This window comes from Cucurbita maxima, unplaced genomic scaffold (genome assembly GCF_002738345.1).
Source record: "Cucurbita maxima cultivar Rimu unplaced genomic scaffold, Cmax_1.0 Cma_Scf00027, whole genome shotgun sequence".
NCBI lineage: Eukaryota > Viridiplantae > Streptophyta > Magnoliopsida > Cucurbitales > Cucurbitaceae > Cucurbita > Cucurbita maxima.
In genome coordinates, this window is record NW_019272043.1 from 887,817 (window position 1) to 906,898 (window position 19,082).

Genomic DNA, 19,082 nt, shown 5'->3' on the forward strand with positions numbered 1-19,082 from the left:
CATAAATTAAAATTTAAAACTTAAAATATTTTAATGAGAGGAAATAAAAAAGAAATTTCTAAAGGAATTGGATTCTACTTTTCTTTTAAAAAAAAATGATTGGATAAGAGCACGCGCAGGCAGAACAGTAATCTCGACGCACATACACCAGACATTAAATTTTCACATGCTCATTCATATTATTGCTTTTAATAATATGTCAAAAACTATCTTTTATTACTGCGAATTAGTGAAATTAAAAATTTATAGTAAGGAGTAAAAATGATTTTTTTTCTTTTTTTTTCTTAGAATTATATACAACCAGAAAATGGAAGGGCAGAAGGGACCTTTCCTGTAAGCTTCAAATAACCACGTGTCCGAAGATGATTCCTGGAAATTACGTAAAGATATGAAAACAGAGTACAAGTTCAAATCTGACACAATTAAAATAAGTAATTTATTAAATAAATAAAATAAAATAAATGATGTCACGGAATATTCACCGAATCACAGCTCCATGTACTTTTTTATTATATATTAGAGAGAGTCTAAACAAATATCACGCTTAATAATTAATAATTAACAATTAATATGATTTGAAAACCAAACCCAATTCCTATATTCTCACCCACCATTTATGTGCCTCATCATTAAACCTTCCTAATAATCCAAATTATTATCAATAAACTTCTGTAATACCCACAACAATAGTTATTAGAGCTTAATCTCTCTCTAATTTCATGCTTCTTTCGGGAACACTTTATTGAAATTATATTTCCTAAGAGTATGATGTTTCCACAAAATCATGCATATGCTCGGTATACTAGGAGATGCGATCAAGTCATCATTTTTCCTATCTAAATCATTGTGTTGCCTTTCTTAGTTCCTAGCCTATATAACATTGCTTTCGATGTTTCTTTCAATCTTGTTTTCAAACTCTCTTTTTCAAAGATATCTCTGCCACCATTTTCTAAAATCTTTTTATAAAGCAGGGTCAAAGGCCTTTCAGCATACGCTATCAGGTCGAGGCCAGAGGAATAGTGCCTACCTTGAACTCAATACAAAAGTCTACTGCTCGAAATTCGAGCATACCCTTGCTTTACCGTAAAAAATTTCACCCAAACGACAGGGCCGATCAAGTCATCCTCCTGCAAATTTCTCAATCAATTTTCCCCAATGTTAAGTAGATCCATTTAGAAAAGGAAGGATCATCTTGAAAACAGACCATTACAAGTAAGCACCACCAACATTAACAATAATGTTCAACAAAGTGTGAAAATAAAAAACTATAAATATCAAATCAAATTTAAGCACCAACCTTAACAGTATGAGTCGGCTTAGTGGCCATAAGAACTTTAAAAAAAATAAGGAAAAATGAATTCAATTCATGGTGTTCATCTATACCTGTATGAGGAGTTCCGCAGTTGTCAAAAACTGGTGAAAATTAAGCATCAATCTGAATATAGCTTCAGTGATTTAAGTCAAATATCCTTAACTAAGATCACAACACATAAGTATTATTATATAATGAGTAAGAGAAATAATTAGACGAAGGTCCAGGTGATGAAACGTATCCGTATCCCGATAATGGTGCGAAGGGGTGCATGCATCAGGCAGCTCAGAGGCCATCTTTATAAAGCTGGCTTTCCACTCACACTTAATAGTCTTCCATTACTTTAACGCACCAAAAATTCATACTCCTCGGAAGGCGCAGGCCAATCATTTAGTTTCACTGTTCTTCATATTGCACGACCACCGCAGCTGCAATAACGATAAAAAGAAAATTTAAACGAAAAGCACAAGAGAACAAAATACGAAAAGAAGGAAACACAAAATATCCAATAAAGAGAGAATTGAATGAACAAACTTTCTAACTTGTGGAGATATACTTGGCCCATGTTTTTGGAATCAAATAAGAACTAGTAGGATTTTTTTATCCCTTGTTTTGTTTTCTCAGCACGAACTTCTTGTTTCTATCTTATGAATAAACGTGATAGAAAAAATATATGTTAGAACAACCTTTATTTAAAACCCTACAGAAGGAATAGGTTGAAATTTTAGGGCCCCCTTTGGGTTTGGGTTTGGGTTTGAAAGGGAGAGAAAGTGATGTTGTAACTTAAGCCTCAATGCTAAAGACTCAAAGCTCACCAGAATAGAGGCCCATAATCTCCCTCAACTACCGATTCTTCCAAGAAATAATGGGCTCCTTTATCTCATTTCAATATCAAGATGGGTCGTGGTCAACAGAAAGGGGGTTGTTTAATGAATTAAAAGAAGAAACAAATTAGCACCAGGGAACCCAAGCCATAAATATAGGCTAGCTAGGTTGAGCAATTAGGAGATATTTACATGCTAATCTAATGGGGTAAAATAATAGAACCTTACCCTCCCATGAACTAAGTAAAACACGAGATTGATTTAAACAAATAATTAAAGCAATTAACATTACAATTCACACATTTACAACACCTACATGAAAATTACAATATTCTGGTCAAGGAATAATATGTTTATCACGATCTTTATTTTCATGGTATAGGCTTACAAACAATTGTGTTTCCTTTCCTTCAAGCATCTTCTCCTCTTGTGTTGCTTCAGGATACGTGCAAGCAAATCATTGTGAGATCCGGTCTGTGTGGGATATGGTCAACAAAGGCAATTGTTAATGTCAAGTTATAATGAGATGAAGAGAACAACTGAAATAATAAAAATTTAATATGAAGTCTTGACGTGTATCTTTTGAGATCAGTGATTCTTTTCTTGTTTAAAAAACAAAAAACAAAAAACAAAATAGGGATTTACAGTTTTCCGGTAGACTAGTAACACTGTATTCGAGCTAAATAAAAGAACCAAGGCACAAGTAAAGTAATCTACCAATAAATTGGATGTATCAGCGATAAATGATAAACTTGGATTTTTTGCCCACTCACAATCTGATTACCTGCACTAAATATCAACAAATACAAAAAGAAAGGGCCATGATGCAGCATGTAAACAAGAATACCTAAATATATTTCAGTATAAATGAAAATGAAAATTAACACACGATGGAATGAATAACCTAAATTTATGATCACAGTTTCCTCCTGTATGAACCAACCCTAACATTCCGCTAGATGTCCATTTTCACAAAGAACGCAACCTCATACCTCTCTAAGCCTGTTGGCTAAGGGCAAGTGTATTGTGCATAAGAAATGCAACCTACAGTACAAAAATGTTTAAAATTAGTTGCTAGAGTTTCTAAAACGAAGTCTTATCGCCCTTGACCACGGTATCAACTAAGTCAATCTACTAAGTGAAGCTAGAGTTCAGAGGGGTTTCTCTGTTTTTCACAAAGATAGTTGAAGTTTCCTAATTGTAAACCAACTTAGATTTTTTGTTCTCAAGCTAACCAGCACAATTCCATAATCCATCTCCAATTACATGGAAATATAACAGAGGACAATAAAGTCCAATAAACAAGCATTGGTCAGAGGGCATAGAATTACATAACAAAGATAACAAGAAAAAGAAATCCAGTTTCTAACAGAGAGGACACTAAAGTCCAATAAATTTAATCCTACCATAACTATGGCAAGGCAATAGAAAATTCAGCACAAAATTGTGCTAAATAAGCTCAAATACGACTCTTTCTCCTTCATGCGTGGTGGACAAGCTCAAAAGGCATGAAAGAGTTCCAAAAAATGGTTTTATGAGTCACTACACCTTTGTAAGTTAACCCCTTTTTCTATACCTGGCATGCGCCACAATTGGCCAGAGGCTTCGCACTGGCCTCAAATGTATGTTACTCTTACAATTTGAATCAAGTTTCAAGACCGAATGATCCAACAATATAGTAGCAATGTCACCATGCTTGCTAATACTTCTACAAAATTATTGGTTCCTCTTCTAGGAAGAAAAAAAAAAGTAATTGTCATATTTTTCAACCATGATAGAATGGAAAGTGTAGACCAACAATTGGTAAAACTATCGCATTCTAATCTCTAAAATTTTAGAAAATTACGTAAGAAGATCAGCATCAGAAAAAATAAACTCAAGTAAACTGTAGACCCATCAACATCGAAAGTTAAAAACTGACACAAAAACATTAAAGTATACTTCAATATCTTCAACTGCATGACAACACATTTATGAGAACCTTCCGACCATCCATAACTCAACTCATTGATACTATAGTTCTTTACAAAACAAACGACATACTAGTTTCCTACAGTTTGTGATTCACACTCTTCTAAGGAACCAAACATGACCTAGAAACTGTCGGTTAAAAGCACAAACACACATAATTCCAAAGCGAGCCGATAATCGATCACGCATACAAAATCACATACCAAAAGGATTAAGGAGAGAGAGGACGGAGCGAAACCTTCAGAAAAACGTCATCACAAGGCTCCTGAGGAAGCGAATGAGCAAAGCAGCAGAGAAGAGACGGCAAGAAAAAGAGAGAGCAAGAACGGAAATGCGAGCAGCAATCGTTTAAGATTCAGATTGAAAACTATGTAATTACTATCGTAATATACCATCAGGATCCCCTCAGGTTTTTTGCAATCCACACGTTCAATTGCCGCTTCAAGAGCATTTCCATGGCAACGCCCTTTCTCTCTCCCATCGCCGTAACCCTAACCACCGTCACCGCCATTCGCTCCCTTTCTTTCCATCCCCTTTCCGTACCAATGGACAACACCAAAACCCTTGGGCCGTCGTTCCCCAACTCTTCTTTTATAAATGCCTTCGCCCGATAATTACAAAAATACCATACTAACTATTTACCTAAATTAATAAAAATAATTTTGTATTTAGACAAAAAAAAAAATATATATATATATAAAATTTCATACATATTTTCTAAATATAGTAACAAAGTTAAAAATTATTAAAAATTCAAGAATATTTTAAAAATAAATATTAATAATTTAAATTTAAAACTAACGACTCTAAAAAAATTTAAATGATAAAACTTTGAATACTGAAATCTTCAAACATTTACAGTACACAACATGTCGAGGCTTCAACTAAAGGTGAATTCGAGAAGATCGAGAAGCCAAAGAAGTAAAAACACCACGAAACCACTATTAACACTGTTACATCGTTATTCCTCGATCTATGGTTTAGTTGGGTGCAAATTTGGAGTAAAAGCTTCACTATCAGAAGAAAACAAATCCTTGCAAAGCTCTCCGTAGAATCTACAAACCAAATCAACAAAAACAGGGCACTTCAAATTCCTCCAACAATACAAAAGCTCTTCCACATCCATCAAGTCCCTCACTTTCCCTTCTTCAATCATCATCTCCACAAGATAATTCTCAAAGCTCCTACAAGCATCTTCCACCTCCTCGGCCGAGCTCGAACTCCTCGTTGTCTCCCCGACCTTCCTCCCTCTCAATGGGGACGAGAACAGAAGCTTCTCTCGAGATCCATCCAAACACTTTCCGCCCCTCAACTCTCTCACTCGCTCCATCTTCCCTACTCCTCGTCGTAGCCACCGGAGCCACGACCAACGCTTTCTAGGACGAGGCCGAACCCAAAGTGATCTTACTGACAAGGGCTTTCTGATCCGGAATTTGAAGACATGGAGGAGTTTCTTGCATGGTTTTGAAAGCTTGGATTTGAAGGAAACTAGAGCAGCTTCCACTTTCATTTTGGAATGATTTGGGTGAAGAGTGTGGGTGAAGGAATGGGTAATGGAGATGGGATTGTTTGTTACCCAACTTTTGTAATAGAAGGGTTGTGCGGTTCACGACGTTGCAACTCAAGGAAAGTGCCATTCCATTAAACTTTAAGCTCTCTCTTTCTTTTCTCATTTACCTAATGTTTGTTCATTACAACTCTTAAAAAATACTTTACTCAATTAAATATTATGTACCTACCTTGATTATTATAATAGAGATAAGCGTGAATGATATGAAATTGTAAAAAATATTGGACTTTATAATATAAAAATCTATGCACGGAGTTTAATAAACTAATGGCTTGCAAGTTGTCGAAGTTATCATCATTTACGAAGATGAATGAAGGAGAAACATAAGGAATTGTAACGTCCTTACGAGGTCGTAATGAGTTTCACGTGCTCTAAACCTGACCCACGTGCGGTTAGAAATCTTGGCCACAATCTAGGCGGTACCATTGATATAAACCAAGGCATTAATAGTTTAAAGTAAGATGTGAAGAAAATATTGTTTAAATTATTACAAAATGTTGTCATTCATGTCAAGTTAAAGAAAGTTATAACTCTTGAAATGTCTCGTGGAATGTTACAGATTTTTATTTTGAGGCTATGTAAAATGATATATGAATGTTTTTCTTTAGCCAATGACTAAGTTTCTTTAAAATGATATATGAACGCACGGACAGATAATCCAAATCTTAATTCTGTCACAGTGATTCCTTATCATTTAGCATATGGTATCGGAGTTTTTCCTTGGGTGCGGTCATTTGTCCTACCGTCACCCAAGAAAGAAGTGTAGTGATCTTGAATAGGAATCCTACGTGATAGATAAAATGTCATTTTAGTCCTTATATTTTTTAAATATTTAAATTTAATCCATGGATTAGCTAAAAATAATAATAATTCCTATGGAAAAAAGGAAGAAATATTATATTTATTGTTTATTGAAGGAGGTAAGCACTTTGATGTTGTAAAACAAGCACACACTTAACATACAAAAACACGACCATTTATGTTTCATAATCACTCACTCAAATAACTCAACCTTCAACCTTCCATAAAAGCTTCCACTATTTACATTTACCTCATTTTTTTCATGTTCTCTTCCAAACATCTTCCCTAGTATCGCCATTTCTTCTCGTTCTCGTTACATTGCTACTTCGGTTCCCGATCGCTTGCCTACTCGACACCCTTTTGCTGCTCGAAGAAACCTCACAAGGCGATTGAAAACCGATGCTTTCAACTGCTCCGACCGTCTTGAATAACCGTCTTCTATTCACTTCCTCGACCAACGAAAGATGCAACAATTGGCTGTGTACATCAACTAGTGACCTGTTTCTTGTTAATCTACGCCCATCCATTCCTCCCCTCTTGTCCTTCCGACTAGACGCTGCTCCTTGAGACGCCCCGACTGCACATTGGCTCGTTTTGTACAAAACTCCACCCACGAAATCCTTGTTTTTGCGGTTCTCAATGGGACAAAATCTAGAGGAGTTGTGAATCTTATGTTGATCTGTTCGAACCGAACTGGTTTCGTACTCGTCGTTGCTGATGTAATTGAAGTTGGAGTACGTTCCCGATGTCGACGAGCATTGTGAACTGCTATCATCAAGGGTGTCATCTGCAAATAGTTTCGATTATGTAAGCCTAAACTACACACGAGCACGAGTTTCATGTTGAGCTAATCGTTTGTAATCCTGTACCTGGGAACCAACTAAAACCATTTGGTATGTTTCGGTTTGTGCTCGGGGAGCCGATGAGGCCTAACGATGTAGCTTGGGACGACGAGGAGATAGAGCGGAAATTACGATGACACGAAATGTCGTCGACGTCGTCTTCTGCATAGCTGAAGCTGAGACTATGGTTGGACAACTCACTTCTATTCCAGTTTGGAACCAGAGCTGATATCTCTCCTTCTATCATGTCTGCTATTTCAAAAGGCTCCCAATCAGAGATCTCTAACTCTTTCACCATCTCGATCGCCACGTCCAATGCCGTGTCGTTCACTATGTCGAACGGGAAATATATGTTCCTAAGCGAGCCTGCAAACATGTTGTTTACATCAGGCTATGACTGTAAAAGATAAAACATACTCCGACACGGAAGATCCGAAAAGTTACCATCTTTATCTGCAGTTTGAACTCTGAGAAAGAGGGTATCGTCTTCGTGGTTCAGCTTCCCCGTGATCGTCATCTTCGTCCTGCTTAAACCGTCACCCAAGTGTAATTTCTCCATCTCTTTAGCATTTAGAAATGGCTTCTGGGTTTGCTTCCTCTCTTTTGATGAAGGTCTATCTCCATCAACCATGAGAAAAGGATCAGCCAACAGCTCCTTGGCAGACGCCCTCATCGATACCGGTACCAAGCATTTCTTGATGAATCTCTCCGCCTCGACATCTTGAATCTTGTACAATGCTGCTGGCAGCTTCCCCTGCATAAAGAAAATGAAGTGTAAATGTCGGATATTTGTTCGTTAATGACACCGACATCGACTCTCGACCCGTGTTCACTTACCGACGTGACTTTCTTGTAGATCTGTGCGGGATTAGAACACTCGCTATATGGATACTCAGCAGTGAGCATCTCAAGAACACACATGCCAAATGAGTAGACATCAACTAGCTCATTGTAATCCTCCTCGTATAATTCTGGTGCCATAAACTCTGGCGTGCCTGCAAAAGAAACACAAAAGCTAGATTAGGATCCAGCAGACTGAGCCCACGGCTAGCAGATATTGTCCGCTTTGACCTATTACGCGTCATCAACCTCACGGTTTTAAAACACGTCTACCAAGGAGAGGTTTTCACACCCTTATAAGGATGCTCCGTTCCCCTCTCCAACCGATGTGGGATCTCACAATCCACCCCTCTTGAGGGTCCAACATCCTCATTGGCACACCCCCCAGTATTTGACTTTGATACCATTTGTAACAGTCCAAGCCCACTACTAGTAGATATTGTCCGCTTTGGCCCATTACGTATCGACATCAGCCTCACGGTTTTAAAACGCATCTACTAGGGAGAGATTTTAACACCCTCATAAGAATAACACAACGGATCCAAACCTATAACACTATGAGCAGATTTGGCACCATGGAGTATAGCAGCAAGCCCCAAGTCACCAATCTTGACTTGCCCAAGATGGCCATTGACAAAGATATTATCACACTTTAAATCTCGGTGTATTATCGGAGGATCGTGCTCGTGCAAATAAACGAGCCCCAACAGGATCTGGCGCGCCCAGCTCTTAATAGCTCTGATATCAACTTGGCTATATCTCTTCCCATATCTGCATAAGAATGAAGATTGTTAATCACCATCATATCAAACTAAAACGTCAACTATCCTACAAATATCGATCGAAACTCACTCTCTGAGCGTTCCAGAAGTAAAGAGTTCGGTAATAAAGTTAAAGGTTTTGTGATCAACATCAATCCATGAAGTGTAGAACTGCATGATGGATTCATGCTTAAGCGTGCTAAGTAAGTGAACCTCGGAATACAACCGCTGCAAATCCTCCGGTGATCGGAGAACCTCGTTGAGTTTCACCCGACTCCATGCCACCTCTATTCCTAGAAACTCATCAATGGCTTTGTACACTGTCTTCATGGCCCCTTTTCCCAACACTTCTTCAAACTATAATACATGTTCATGAAAATATTAGCCAAGAACTCAACCAATAGTGCCATTCTTGCTGCAAATTTTCATTCAATCATTCAAATCAATTCACAAGTTGTTCTTAATTCAAGCTAAAACCCACTAAGCTTTCTTATTCACTTTAAAAAAACAACACAAAAAGAAAGCAGCTCAATCAATCATCAAGAACCTTAAAATATTCAAAACTCAAAAGCCAACAGAGAAGCTATAAATTAATCACCAAAACCAAATGGGCAGCACCAGCAAGTTGAACATATAAAGAACAACCCCACATGTCATTAAACGATTAAACGATTAAACAAACAAAAAAAAGCTACGTCACAGAAAGTATTAATTAAAAACAAGTCAATTAGAGGGGGAAAGGACTTACACGGCCGTAACGACTAGTCGGATCGGTCTCAACATACCCATATTCCGATTTGGAATTCTTGAACATGATTGACGAACAAATCAAGGGCTTAATAGAGAGATAAGAACAGAAAAACAGGGGAACAAGAAAACAATAAGAATCAAATCGACGGCCGCCGTGGCGTCGGAGGAGGAGGAGGGGGATAAACTAAATGCGCGCCTTCCCGTCGTGATTTTCGTTTGAAAAGTGACGGAATAAAACCCAAAAGAGCCTTGAATAGTCAATCCTAAGCATAATCCATCCCATCTCCACCGCCGTGCTCGACCGTTCCAGTTCTGTATGTATAAAACCCACCAACACTCTGTTTTTGGTGGGATCTGTTTGGAAATTGGGGAAAATGAAATTAAAACGAAAAATGAAGATCAAATTAAGAAATTAAAGAGAACCCAGAAGAGTAATTGGTTAATGATTATTGGGTCGTTTCATAAATCTGGAAAAACACTAAAGAACTTGAAGAACTCATCGGCCATGTTTGGATGAAAGCATTTTCAACTGAGAAATGAGAGAGAACCAAGAAGGAACGGCGAAAACAGAGATGGAGAATTTGGAAACGGAAATGGGAAGAAGAAAAAGAATATAAAGAATGAGATAAAAAAAAAGTGGGAATCGTTCAAAATGCGGAGTTTATTCCATTTCTGCGGGTCATCATAATATACAAACAAGAGAGGTATTGGATGAAGACGGGGATGAAACGGCAACGGAACTCACACATCCAGTGAATGAGACCGCGAGGGTGGGCCCCACTTTAATTTGTTCGAATAATACAAATTGTTAACTAATTTTAATATTTAAAATTTTATAAACTAATATTTAACTTTATCAATTTTATAATTTAACTTTTTTTAACAAAAAAAAAAACATATTTATTTTTATTAAAAATGTAAGGATTAGAATTTAAAATTTTAACGCTTCAATAATTAACACGAGTGAATAGGATATATTCCAATCTTTGATTTCATAATCGATAATTCAATTCGATTAAATTATATAAATATCAAATCTAAATTGAAATAAAACTCGGATCAACAACTTTAATTACAGAATAACCATTATAGTTGACTTAATCCATCCATCAATTTTAAAAAATATTCAATTCAAAATTGGATAAATATTAATTTTTAATTTTGGCTCATAAAATTAAATTTTAAAATTTTCACTATCAAAATTAAATTTGAAATTTTAAAAATTAATAATTAATGAAAGAAAAAAAAAAGCCTTCAAGCTGTGGCGGCTATTAAGGTGACATGGCACCACAAAACGACGTTGGTTTTGTGACAGTGAACACGTCATCAACACTTGACTTTTGTTTTCTGCCAGGTCAGCAAACACTTTGGCAAGTACTGATGCGTGGATGGCTCCAATACCAGCCACCTAGGATGGTCCCCATATCAAATCGTTTTTTGTTTTGTTTTGTTTTATTTTTATTTTTATTCGTATTTCCACATTTCAATTATCAATGGTCCCCACCCAATCACATTTTCCAGATAAGATCGTATGTTTTTTTTTTTCCTTAAAGATAAGATAGAAATGTTGAATTATTTCATTTTCTAATGTATTATGAATTATATGTTACTTTATATTTATAATAAAGTATATAACTTTAATTTTTTGAAAAAGAAAATTAATTTCCCATCAATTTTGAAAAATAAAGCACCTATCTTAATAAAATAAAAGTATATATAATTATAAATTTAAATGTTCGACTTTAAAGAAGATAGTATATGTTAATTACTGCTAAGCTAAACTCTTTTTCGTTGATAATATAATAAATCGAGGGTGTGATTTAAGATAAAATTCTCAATTTTAATTAAATAATATGAAATTCAATTATTATCAAGTTGTCGTAACAAGTTGATTGAAAGAGGTGTGTTTGAAAATTAATTTAATATTTTAAATGATATACAAGTTCAATGTTTATGTAACAACGTTAATTAAAAGAAATAAAAGTCAACAACTTGGTTTGACCAATTTTCGAGTTGAGTTTGACATGTTCTTTAGCTCATTGGGTAATTTTAGCTCAACATGGTGGTTCTTCACGACGGTTTTTCCTTCGTAGTTGTGAGATTCCTCACTATCTCACTTTCATGAGAGTTGAGGAACGTGTTGTCACTACTGTTCTCCTCTAAAATCGTAAAGAAACCCTTGAAGTTGCGATAGCTCGAAAGATAAAAAGAGTAGTGTAGTCAATTTAGATCCGTTAATATAGTCCAATATTATAAAATGTAATTTAGCTTAGTCAATGTGGCACAACCAACCCTAGTTCAAGTCTGGTTTGTTTCAAAATCACTAGGTTCAATGCAATTCAGTGCAGTTCGATCCAATTCAAGACTGGTTCACGGGTATTCTTTTCGGTTTAGATTTAGTTTGGGTTTATTTTTTAGTTTTCTTCAAATGTTATTTAAGCTCTCCTAACATGTTAGACGAGTTGTACGATGGATTCTCATATACATTGAAGGTGGCCGGAGAAATTGAAGCATAAACTAAGTTTAATTGTACCAATAGAGGCACAGGCTAGTCATCCCTCATCTTAGTTCCTGGTCATAAACTGGTTGGTCAGAGTTTTGATTTTCAAGACCACAGGTAGGTTGGTCGTGTTTTGGGCCTAATCACAAGCTAGTTTATCAGTGCTTGCAAGCCTAGATAGAGGCACAAATTGATCTTATTTTGGGCAGGAATGAGCAAGTTGTCAAATTTTTGGACAGTTTAGGTCAATTAATTAAGTAATTATATAGTAATTATTGATTAAGTACTATCTTACCAATGATAGAGATTATACACTAATGCCACAGATAGATTTATACAAGAGACACATTATGTGTAATGAATGAAGTAATCACTATAAATATATAACACGAATACCATCACACAAACGATTACGAGCGACATTGAAATCGCATATCGTTAACGATCTCTTGATTTGAAACTAGTATGAAACTGAATTAAAAGAACGGAAGTAAAAGCAAGAATCGACATCTTCCTCACTTTTTTTTGTTTCATTATCAAGTTATCTTCTCTACTAATGTCCAACTAATCTTAATTTTTTTTAAAAAAAAAACTCTTTTAATAAAAATCGCATAAATAATTGAAGGGAGAGAAAATGGCAGCTTGCTACTAGCACACATTCTTATTTTAAATACAGATATATTTAAATATCTAATCTCTTAGTTGATGATATATGTCATAATCAATTGAGCTATGTTCATGTTAACATAAAAATATTTTAAGAATATGTAATTAAATAATTTAGATATATATTTACGAGATAAATAAACAAAAATAAAATAAAATATTTATATGTTCGATGTTTTGTTTTGCATTCTTTTTTATAAAAGTAGTTAAAGATGAAAGAATTCAAATTAAAAATGAACACTTCGATCAAAGGAAAAATAAATAAATAAATAAAATAATATTGTGTTAAATTATGTCCACGAAAAGTGGAGGGATGTTATTGGGTTTGGTGCATATAATCATCATTAAATGTCCAATAGAAGGTACCAATATGTTCATGTGGCACGAACATCTGATCAATCCGGACTACTCAACGCAAAACATAAATGATTGAGTTAGATTAAAGGTTTATTTTTTCGATTTGAGTTGAATTGATTTTTTTTTAAATCGAAAATTTGATTTGGGTTGTGGGTTGACTTTTTTTTTTGTCGGGTCAACTTGACAAACTTGAAAAATAAAAATATTTTACATTTGACATACCTAAATGTGTGATATTTGAATTTTACGAGACTTTTTTAATTATTAATGTAACATGTACTGGGAATAAGTATAATTTTTAAAATAATTAAAAAAATAACAACAACTAATCTAACTCAAGTTAAAATCAAGAGTTTGGTTATTAAACTTTTAATTTTGTCTAATAAATTTAAATATTTTGATCTTTCGAAGAAATTATTTGATATAAATTTTAAAAATTAAAATTGTAATTTATAATTAATATGAAATGCATAATTATAATTTATTGGGAAAGGCATATTTTTGTAACGCTTTATTTAACTAGAACGAAGGCTCCATAATTGAGCTTTTATTGATAAGAACATCTACTTTTCTCTCAATAATTGAATCACCATGTTTTTAAACAGAGCTTTGAAACCAACAACCAACCAGCAATTTGAGCTCCCCATAAATGCTTTTATAGCTTAACGTTTTAGACGTACGCTTAGTTGTTATTCAATTGAGTGATTCGAAACTCTAAAACTATATCTTAAAATTAACGAAGAATCAACGACAATGAAAATGACGTTCACAAAGGAGAAACGTCACCAAGACAATTGATCAGTGAGGTGAAGGCGAACTTTGGGCCGAACATGAGGCTTGAGACACACCCACAAGCTAGAAGCCACTACGAACTCTGAGATGAAGTTGTTGACGTGATTGAGAACTTTGATGACGTAACCAAAATTGAGACTGAAGATATTTTAAAGCTAGAAGCATTGTATGCTCTCCCTTACCCTACATACAATATTTGTTGTGAGGGGAGTAGTAGGGCCGTTAACTTTTCACAGTCAGCAGCTAGGAGTTTCTCATTTTCAATTTTCTATCTGTAAATATGTATCTATCTATATTAAATGTCTGATAAATAATCAACCTAAACATTAAATTGTTTCAATGTTTAATAACCGTTAAAACCAAAGTAAATTAAAGGCGAAAATTATTTTGGACAATGACTCTTTAATTAGTAGTTTGTTTGGACTTTTCTATATGTTTCCATGTCGGTCACCATAGCCACCTTGAATTAATGCCTTGAATTTTAACTAGGAATAAAAGCTTCCCCCATCTCCGTACATCTCTAAATACAACATTGTACTGCAATTGATTGTATAATAGTTAATGATTAATTAAATAATTTAAATAATTAATTTGAAGCCTTCTACTAAATATATGAAAAAAGAAAAATATATATAATTTAGACACTATCTGCGAAACGAACCTAGGTCTGAAATGTGGAAGGGCACCATTATACCACCAGACATCTGATGCTTATGATTTAAACGTCAAGAATAGTATTTACACATAACCAAAAATCGGACGAATGTTATGAACCCAACTCATTGCTTAAAAATAATTTGCACCAGCCGGGAATCGAACCCGGGTCTGTACCGTGGCAGGGTACTATTCTACCACTAGACCACTGGTGCTTTTGTTTCGTAAGTCCAGAAACATATATGAAGAATACTAAACTTCCGAATAAGGTCTTGTTCTAGTTCTTGTTCAAACTCTATTAACAAATAAATTACATTTTGTATGCATATGAGTAGCATTCTTTCTCGTCTATGATTTCGTGGCACAAGAAATCTTCGAAGAATGGAGCAATAAAAATCATAAATAAGACCAGATGAGAAGACCATTGTATAGACAAGGTCGTCTAAGGTTGATCAATGCTGGTAACATTTATAAAAGAAGATCATTTTGTCCATAAAAAATACGGAGGATGGTCCATGTTACCTATTCCTCGCTTTCAACATGTTTTTTCATTACTCACATGTATTCGATAAAAGTGGTTTTTGTAGTTTAGTTAGTTAGAGCACTTGTGCATTCAAAAGGGAAAATATTGTAAAGCTCCAGACGGAAGCATATATATATATATATATAAATCTTAGGATTCACCACAACCCGCCACTCTCCTCACAAAGCCATTCACAACCCTAATTATCCAACGTACGCGTGGTTCTTGCTTGCCTCGGACTTTGTGCATTGTGTAGAGAGTGACTGGTTATAGGGCTTGACTATATATATATATATATATATATATATATATATAGTTGAAGTCTAGGGTTTGTATATATATATACACATTCGGTTTGGGGTTTGGGCTGTATCGTGAAAGTCGAGTGTATTACCTTAAATTTTGACAACAGATTCCGTTTATGGGGAAGAAAATTACTTGTGAAATTTGCATACCACGTCTAAGGACGAACAATAACATTACAAAAAAAATTTAAAAATAAGATCGAGCAGTCACCACTCCTCAAGTTCCTTCTAAAAAACGAAGATCTCAAGAAAAGGAGGAACACAATAGATCTAAAAGGTTAGACAATCAAGCTCAAAGAGCAACTTCTAGTGCATTTGGATCAAATTCCAAAGTATAATAACTTCAAAGAAAAGGGAAAAATAAAAACAAATATTTTTATTTAGGCTCTTTTTTCTCCCGCTTCAAACGACATAACATCCGAATCGTTCGTGAAGATCTTGCGAATTCAAAATGTGCTCTCTCTGACTCCGGCGTCCACTGGTTTGTCGTCTTTACGTTTATCATCATCGTCATCTCTAATTCGCCATCGTAACATTCGAGAAAATCTCCAATTTCTGGTAATTTCAGTTCCCGCATTTTGTTTTTGAGGTGTGATTCTGTTCGCAGTTAGGGTTTTTTCTTCCTTATTTTCTGTCTCGGATTCTATTTTGACCATGGACAAGGACGTTTGCCGATGGATTATCGAGTTCATACTCCGGAGTTCAATGAACGATCAGTTGCTGAAGAGAACTCTTGCGATTATGCCCTTTCCGGACAACGATTTCCGCCTGAAGAAAACGGTTCTATTACGGGCTATTGAGAGCGAAAGATCAGAAGCTATAGTAACAGAGAAAGTACTCGCGATTTTCGAGATGATTGAGCAGTTGGACAAGACTGAAGGCCTTGCAATGATGGATTCAATGAAATCTGCTTATTGTGCCGTGGCAGTGGAGTGCACGGTCAAGTACTTGGCGGTGGAAGGCATGAAGAACAATGGAAAGTATTTTGATACAGTGAGTAGGATTTGGAGAGGGAGAGTGATGGAATTGAAGAGGTCGGGAAGGAGTGAATTGGTTTCACGTGAATTGGAAGAATGGAAGGATAAAGTAGAAGCGGCACTCTGGGATAAAACTGTCTGGAAGAAACTGGTGAATATGAATTCTAGATATGAAGCTTTGAAACTGATAGGAGATTATCTGGGTGAGGCTTGGGGTGTTCTTGGTCCCTCATTCCTAGAATTATCTGCTTCTTTAATGGATAACAGGACGAGGAATGAAATGCAGTCTGTTCAATTGGAGCAGGCAATACACAAAACGGCTGTTGTGAGTGAAGATGTTGGTGGGAGTGGTGGGATTGAATTGCCCTCCCAAACTGAAAACCATGCGAAACGGGAGCATCAGGGGAGCGTGCCAGTCCTTACCCGAGCTGAAACAAAGAGAAACGATGTGCTAGATATAAATCAGGATTCGGGTGTCAACGACAATTCTAAACGATCGTCCACTGTTGAAATGAACACTGAGAGAGTTCAAGAGTTGCCTACAGAAACAACGGAAGGGAAAGAATCAGTTGAGAAGGAAGTTACAGTTTTGCAAGATCCAAGCCCAAACTGCCGCAGTAATGATATGCATATCCACTCTGTTATAGTTTGATGATAAATGCTAGCTTATATCTTTATAACTCTATTATGTTTTTATTCAAATTAAGATTTTTGTTATCTTTAATTTTGAAATCTTAGGTTTAAGCATCTTCAATCTAGTTATTTGTTTTGTGTACTCAGAAAATTTGAAGACTTCTGTCTTGCCAAGATGCAAATCCCTTGCATCCCATAAGCGTGTTAGAGGAGGGGCTAAAATTGGTCATCTTGAGGACTTGGAGAATGACAGTTCATCTGGAAAGTCTACTTGCCTACAAACTCCAGAATTTGATCGGGTACGAGAAGCGTTTAAAACCAGCTCTTTAGAGCTGCAAGCATTGGTTAAAGATCCACTTCCTGATGCATTACGCATTGCGGAATCTGTAGCTCAAGATCTTGCTAAAAAGAATAAAACTCCTGAGCATTCTTTGGAGGACCAAAATGATGCAGTTGCTGCGAATCCAGCCATTAACAAGGATAATATGCCTCTTCAATCCATGAATACAGCTTTCAACAATCCACGCCATGGCCATCAGACAATTGTTCCACGACCTAGTATAATGGAGCGCAACAGTTCGGCTTGTACATATGAGGTAATGTAAGACATGTTTGATGCCATGCTAGCATGCCTTTTCTGCTTTCTGTTATAGTTGCACGAATTTACATTGCTTGTTAAAGGCTTCGTTCTTGATTGTGCAATGTCAAATATTTTATGTTTTCAAGATTATCATTGCTAGGAGGAATTGTTGAGTCTCAACAAAATGCTGGAGGCTTCCTCGTTTGGGTTAATATTTGGTGTTGTCAACCATTTCCATTTTAATCAAGAATTTTATTATGGTTACACCATTAATGCTATGTTATATTACAAGGGAAGTTTGACTGGTTTCTTTGGTGGTTGATTATGATATTTGGAAACAGTACATTATGGTTTTATGCTTCATGTCTACGTACCCTTGAAAATCCTTTGGTGGGGAATGAAATATTGATCTTCTTTACTGATGTTGCCTCCCTCATAACTGAGGGACTTATTCTATATGCGTAATTATTTTTATTTACTTTCAAGTTAAATTTTTTCTATTGTAAGTTTTCTTTTTTCTTTTTGTTGCAGTGGAATGATTCAATAGATGGTTCTCCGGAAAGAAATCGCGCTAGCCGACTTCACCTACCTAGTCCCAAGAGAAAGGTCATTTCTCCCTTGAAGAAGTATGAAGAAACCAGACTGGTTTGGAGAAGGAAGTGTAAGAGGTGGAGCTTGCTTGAAGAAGATACCTTAAGAACTGCTGTGCAAAGGTATGTGGCTATGTGCCTTCAACTGTTACTATTTTCGTCTGTTTATATAGGGATAAATAAAAAGAGATTTGAGTGTTTCTCTCACTCGAACATACACACATCACTCGAGCCCGCATTATTTAGTTAAAAACTTGAAATTATATGATGGTTGATGTTTTGTTAGCTTATTGCCTCTTCACTTAATGGTCTTGTTTGTGTTGGTAATATAGGTTTGGTAAAGGAAATTGGAAGCTCATCTTAAATAGCTATCGTGAAATATTTGATGAAAGAACAGAGGTAACCAATTTCACAATGATCTTACATGTTGTCTTTTGAGTATCCATGCCGTTATGTAAGACGTTTTTGGGTTGTTGTCTCAGGTTGATTTGAAGGATAAGTGGAGAAACATGACCCGATACTAATGTATTTGCGAGTCTCGATCCAAACTCATGTGTTGTAGAGATTGACCTCTAGAAGTTGAATTATATGGCCCCCCCTTGTATTTTGATTGTAATATAGAAAAATTGAAAATATCAACGGGAACGGAATTTCGGAGTTGATCTACATATTTGGTCGTTATTTAGATGTTGCATTGTGCAGCCGAAGGAGCAAGCTGATTTTTGTTCCAGTAGCAATGGTTGAACAAGCACCGTTTTAGCATGTAAGATTTCTGTACCACTTCCCACATGATCATCCCTGCTTCTGAACCCTATTTTGATTTGTGTTTCAACA

The 19,082-nt window shown here is 35.7% G+C and overlaps 3 protein-coding genes, 1 long non-coding RNA gene and 1 other non-coding gene across 10 annotated transcripts; 1 reads left to right on the plus strand and 4 right to left on the minus strand.

The window, feature by feature from the left end:
* Positions 1-200: 200 nt before the first annotated feature.
* Positions 201-4,689, minus strand: LOC111499810. Of its 4 annotated transcripts, XR_002721000.1 has the most exons (5): positions 4,311-4,689; positions 2,854-3,867; positions 2,365-2,610; positions 1,028-1,740; positions 201-369 (listed from the first exon to the last, which is right to left on the minus strand). It is a non-coding gene; the product is annotated as an uncharacterized LOC111499810 (long non-coding RNA). The 4 variants fall into 4 exon arrangements; XR_002721003.1 differs by lacking the exon at positions 201-369 and having other exon boundaries at positions 1,357-1,740; positions 2,525-2,610; positions 4,311-4,688; XR_002721001.1 differs by lacking the exon at positions 201-369 and having other exon boundaries at positions 1,357-1,740; positions 2,449-2,610; positions 4,311-4,688.
* A 233-nt stretch (positions 4,690-4,922) lies between these two features.
* LOC111499796 (transcription repressor OFP17) lies at positions 4,923-5,886 on the minus strand. The gene has a single exon (XM_023151489.1). It carries the CDS (start codon positions 5,615-5,617, stop codon positions 5,081-5,083), a length of 537 nt encoding a protein of 178 aa, XP_023007257.1. The 5' UTR covers positions 5,618-5,886; the 3' UTR covers positions 4,923-5,080.
* A 677-nt stretch (positions 5,887-6,563) lies between these two features.
* LOC111499726 (probable serine/threonine-protein kinase WNK4) lies at positions 6,564-10,317 on the minus strand. Of its 2 annotated transcripts, none has more exons than XM_023151378.1 (7): positions 9,670-10,317; positions 9,013-9,278; positions 8,735-8,931; positions 8,158-8,315; positions 7,765-8,074; positions 7,348-7,686; positions 6,564-7,265 (listed from the first exon to the last, which is right to left on the minus strand). In XM_023151378.1, exons 1-7 carry the CDS (start codon positions 9,733-9,735, stop codon positions 6,739-6,741), a joined length of 1,863 nt encoding a protein of 620 aa, XP_023007146.1. In that variant the 5' UTR covers positions 9,736-10,317; the 3' UTR covers positions 6,564-6,738. The 2 variants fall into 2 exon arrangements, with proteins under 2 accessions (XP_023007146.1, XP_023007144.1); XM_023151376.1 differs by having other exon boundaries at positions 6,565-7,265; positions 8,708-8,931.
* Positions 10,318-14,784: 4,467 nt separating this feature from the next.
* On the minus strand, positions 14,785-14,855 carry TRNAG-GCC. Its single transcript has one exon. It is a non-coding gene; the product is annotated as a tRNA-Gly (tRNA).
* Positions 14,856-15,772: 917 nt separating this feature from the next.
* Positions 15,773-19,037, plus strand: LOC111499729. Of its 2 annotated transcripts, XM_023151382.1 has the most exons (6): positions 15,773-16,026; positions 16,132-17,062; positions 17,226-17,674; positions 18,190-18,371; positions 18,581-18,647; positions 18,731-19,037. In XM_023151382.1, the coding sequence occupies exons 2-6, from the start codon at positions 16,174-16,176 to the stop codon at positions 18,770-18,772; spliced, it is 1,629 nt and encodes a 542-aa protein (XP_023007150.1). In that variant the 5' UTR covers positions 15,773-16,026; positions 16,132-16,173; the 3' UTR covers positions 18,773-19,037. The 2 variants fall into 2 exon arrangements, with proteins under 2 accessions (XP_023007150.1, XP_023007149.1); XM_023151381.1 differs by having other exon boundaries at positions 15,773-17,062.
* Positions 19,038-19,082: the final 45 nt, after the last annotated feature.